The sequence below is a fragment of the Cucurbita pepo genome, unplaced genomic scaffold, assembly GCF_002806865.2.
Source record: "Cucurbita pepo subsp. pepo cultivar mu-cu-16 unplaced genomic scaffold, ASM280686v2 Cp4.1_scaffold000193, whole genome shotgun sequence".
Taxonomy (NCBI): Eukaryota; Viridiplantae; Streptophyta; class Magnoliopsida; order Cucurbitales; family Cucurbitaceae; genus Cucurbita; species Cucurbita pepo.
The window spans coordinates 15,676-20,505 of NW_019646460.1; the positions used below are offsets into that span (position 1 = coordinate 15,676).

The 4,830-nt window shown below is 34.8% G+C and overlaps 1 protein-coding gene across 1 annotated transcript; it reads left to right on the plus strand.

Moving 5' to 3' along the window:
• The first annotated feature begins 3,146 nt into the window (after positions 1-3,146).
• LOC111784386 lies at positions 3,147-4,394 on the plus strand. Its single transcript, XM_023665093.1, has 2 exons — positions 3,147-4,033; positions 4,354-4,394. The coding sequence occupies exons 1-2, from the start codon at positions 3,199-3,201 to the stop codon at positions 4,386-4,388; spliced, it is 870 nt and encodes a 289-aa protein (XP_023520861.1). The 5' UTR covers positions 3,147-3,198; the 3' UTR covers positions 4,389-4,394.
• The last annotated feature ends 436 nt before the right edge of the window (positions 4,395-4,830 follow it).

Genomic DNA, 4,830 nt, shown 5'->3' on the forward strand with positions numbered 1-4,830 from the left:
CTTCGAAAATTCAGATGGCTGCAATCACAATATTATCATCAAGTACATCAATTAAAGTTATTTATCAATATTCCGTTAGCGTGTTTTTTAATACATTAAAGATAAAATTTAAATTTTCAATAATTGAGTTTATGGCCATGTACCCCACGTTGAGTATCTTTATATTGTAACTAGATTATTCATTTTGAAGCAAGTTTTTCAATGGATTTATCAACCGCTCGGACAAAGTTAGATTGTTATCGAGGACGATATTGAGATTAAGTGGAGGAGAATGTCACAATCCATGAAGCGATTGTGCTTCCATATAAGGTCAGAGAGTTCGATGACTAGTTCAAACGGAGGAAAATGTCATGCTATATTATAAAGAGAATAGATTGTAACCCTTACGAATACCGAAAGCGAAAACCCACTAGAGATTCTCTTAGATTTGTAAAGATAACGATAGCTTCGTCATCCTTTTTTATTTTTAAATTTAATATTGGAGAAGGGAAAATATTTGTGGATGATATTTCTTTATTTGCTGGCAAAAATCTCAACACATATTTTTAGCAATTCTATATTTAATTTCCTTGTCTTCTCTGCTTATAATTATTTATTTGAAGTTTAGAAAGAGAAAAAAAATCAAACTTGTCAGCTTTTCCTTTCCAAATTTTAAAAACCATGGAGGTTATGTTTAGTTAGGTCCGGATCGAGTTTGAAGGTCAAAGTAATACATGAAATTGATTAAACCATCTGTCTAATCGAAATAAGAAAACAAGTCATCTTGTAGCGTGTGTAAAGTTGGAATGGTTGAATTAGGTAGTTAAAATTTCCGAGCTCTCTTGTGATAATAGATATTGATTTCAATAAAGAGCCTATGCCATAAATCACGACCTAGACTCTAGACTCTAGACTCGTCTCTACATATAATAGTAACTTTTAAAGTCGCCATAACGCACCATCTTATTGACCTTGGTCAAGATGGACCGTACAGGATTTTGGATGCATATTGCTTGGCAAGGGCACTACTGGGTTTGACCAATGTCATCAAATAGTGCTACTGAGGTACTAGAGAAAATAGGGTACTATCAAACTCGGAAGACTATTTATGTTGTCGTGGAGCTTTATTAGGTTCTTAGATTTTCTAGGAAGTTTAAATACCATTTCACATTTTTAGAACGCTAAGGATTTGCTCCTCAGGGATAATCTAATTTTTGGGAGCACTAAGGTCTTCACCATTAATCTTTGTTCACGATCCTAAGGGGCTCGGTTGACAACGTGAAACTGCCCAAACTCTAGCACCCTAAACCTGACTTGGTAGACTGATGTGTGCTTTGTTAGGAAGATAATCCTATCAATCACCTAAACACATTATTCATAAACTAAATACTCATGCAAGCTCATTGGGAAAATAACATCCATCAATCAACGGGAGAACAAATCACAATATCTCATCCTTCTTTCTACTAAATCAGAAAGCATTAAAATCAACATGCATCTTAATTATCATCCTAAGGGTATTTCGGTAATTTTTTATAACATACATTGCATTCTCATCAAAATTTTCTCTTATAAAGTTCTAAACATGCATATTCTAACTATTTAAGGCAAAATATGCTCGCATGCTAGCACGCACTATCGATCCTTATAAGTATTTCTTAAAAAAGGTTTGAGTGGCTTATTATTTGAGTGATGTGTGGCTTCCCGAGCTTGTTCTTCTCCTTGCTAGGAGCTCCAATTTTTTTGAATTTTCTTTAGTAGGTTCTAATTCAAGTTAAATTAAGGTCCGCTCGAAAATCAAGTCACTACACGTTGGGTGTAAAATTTATTAAAAAAATTATAAAAACTACCCATCTATCATCATGGCACCTTAGGTTAGAGTGGCTTCCTCGACTAGGTGCAATTTTTCATGAACAGGAGTAAGATTATAACGCCCACTGATCCAAAAGTATGGTGATCTCAATTTTTGGGCATGTATGCAATACTCGCTCGTAGTCATCATTTAATCTGTTGGTCAGAAATTCTCATTGTCCCTAACTTAGCACACAGTGCAATAGTAAAAAATTGGGCGAGAATTAATAATCTAAAAATACTCATATATAGCATATAACATATTCAACTTATAAGCATAACCCAAGTCATGAAATAAGTGAGTAACTTGTTCAAGGGTTTCCGTATACTACTTGCTTAGTTTTGTAGTAGTTTACTCTTAGTAGAGTAATATTACCATAATTTCTCTAAATTGGATCGAACATGTCACAATTTTCAAAATAAGTATAGATTAATCTTGATAGAACAAGTCGACAAGGAGAGGAACAGGAGATAGCTCACCCGCACCCTCACGTGCCCAAACAACCAATCCCACGTGTTTCCGCCCTCATCTAACCCTTCTCTTTGTAATCACCATCTCCATTTCTTTTATTTTATTCATCTCCAACCACGTCCTTTCCCTTGTCACCCCATGGCAGCAAGGGGCTGTCGTTTTATAATATATATTTTTTTTTATTTTTTTTTAATTAATTAATTTATTTATTTATTTATTTATGTACTTATTTATTATTATTATTATTCATTTGTTTATATACAAAAAAAAACTTTATGATATTTACTTTTCCGATTTTTACATATACAATAAGTTAGAAAGTCCATCAAGTATCATTATTCGCACTTGTTTAGTATTAAGAGGATATTTTGGGGTGATAATTAGTTAGAATATATCTCACATATTTAGGTAGTTGTTAGTATAGATTTGATTAACCGTATATTTTATTTATTTACCAGATTTAGTTAGATATATATTTTTTTCTATTTTTAGGTATTAGTTGATAGTTTGTATCCTATTTAAACGTGGTAAACATGAATGAAGATCATACTTTCGATCCCAATTCTATTTCTATTTCTCATTCTTAACATGGTATCAGAGCACCGATCTTGGTGTTCTTAAATATCAAAATTTCCTTTATGGCGGAATCAGCCAAATCCAGCTTCAAAATTTCGGATGTTGATTTAACACATCCGTACTATATTCATCACTCTGATCAGCCAGGATATTCACTTGTTCCAATCAAATTAAATGGAGCAAATTACCAATCCTGGAGTAAATCAGTTATGCATGCTCTTATTGCCAAGAAGAAAATTGGCTTCATTGATGGCACAATTGAGGAACCGTCCCAAGATGCAAATTCAACCGAATTCGAACTCTGGAATCAGTGCAACAGTATGATAATATCTTGGTTAACTCATTCCGTTGAAGCAGATATCGCTAAAGGCATTATTCACGCCAAGACAGCTCATCAAGTGTGGGTTGATCTTCACGATCAATTCTCACAAAAGAATGCTCCAGCAATTTTTCAAATACAAAACTCGATAGCAACGATGTCACAAGGAACCATGGCACTGTCAACATATTTCACCAAGCTCAAAGCACTCTGGGATGAACTGGAAGCGTACCGCACACCATTTACCTGTAATCAACGTCAAATACATATTGATCAACGCGAAGAAGACAAGTTGATGCAATTGCTCATGGGGCTCAATCAGTCTTATAAAACGGTGAGATCTAACATATTGATGATGTCTCCATTACCTAATGTGAGGCAAGCCTATTCATTACTTGTACAAGAAGAGATGCAGCGTCAGGTAACTTCCGAACCTACTGAGAAAATCTCGATTGCATCAGCAGTGCAAAAGAAAACAATATATTCAAAATTCGCCAAGGACAAATTGTGTGAACACTGCAATAAAAGTGGTCATACAATCAATGAGTGTCGAATTCTTAAGTTTCACTGTAACTTTTGTGATAGAAGGGGCCATACAGAAGATCGGTGTCGACAGAAAAATAATTCTGGAAGGACAAGACAAGACAATCAACACAATAACCGTGGATATCGATCATCTGCAAATATGGCCGATGTTTCACAGTTGAATACAGAAGAACAGTCACCTAATTCCATTCCAAATTTTTCTTCTGAGCAATTACGACAGATAGCACAAGCCTTATCTGCAATCAATCATCACCCTTCTGGTAATTCCGACAATCACGTCAATGTTGCAGGTTTGCTTCCCATATCTACATTATCTATTAACTCTGCGAGTTCTAATTCATGGATTCTCGATAGTGGAGCTACGGATCATATAGTATCAAAATCTTCTGTTATGACTGAACCAAAGGCTGCCATCATGTCTGCAATAAATTTGCCTAATGGAGAGACAGCACGTGTGTCACATACTGGCAATATTTCTCTTAGCCCTAACCTTCAATTAAACAACGTTTTATGTGTGCCTTCATTCAATTTAAACCTAATGTCGATCAGCAAACTTACCAATAACTTGAAATGTTATGTCACCTTCTATCCTGATTCTTGTGTTATGCAGGACTTGGCTACGGGGAAGATGATTGGCTCGGGTAAACAATTTGGAGGTCTCTATCATATTTCTTCATCTCCAATCAAATCTTCAGCTCATCAAGTATCTCAGTCATCTGATTTGTGGCATTTACGCCTAGGTCATCCTTCCTTTTCTCGTTTTAAATTTCTAGCTGATCAATTGCATCTTAATAATGCGAGTTATTCTCATAATTGTAGTATCTGCCCGTTAGCAAAACAAACTAGGTTGTCTTTCCCAAGAAGTTCAATAACAACCCATTCTGCTTTTGATCTGATACATTGTGATGTTTGGGGACCACATAAAATTCCTACCCATTCTGGTTTGCGTTTTTTTCTCACTATTGTTGATGATTTTACTCGATGTACTTGGGTTTTTTTAATGCAACATAAGTCAGAAGTACATCATTTGTTAATGAACTTTGTTAAATTCGTTCAAACTCAATTTCATACTACTATCAAGATAGTT

Coding starts and splice junctions, on each gene's coding strand:
- LOC111784386 (XM_023665093.1), top strand. CDS start 3,199: ATGATAATATCTTGGTTAACTCATTCCGTTGAAGCAGATATCGCTAAA. Junction 4,034..4,353: donor CAATCACGTCAATGTTGCAG/GTTTGCTTCCCA, acceptor TGTGTTATGCAG/GACTTGGCTACGGGGAAGAT.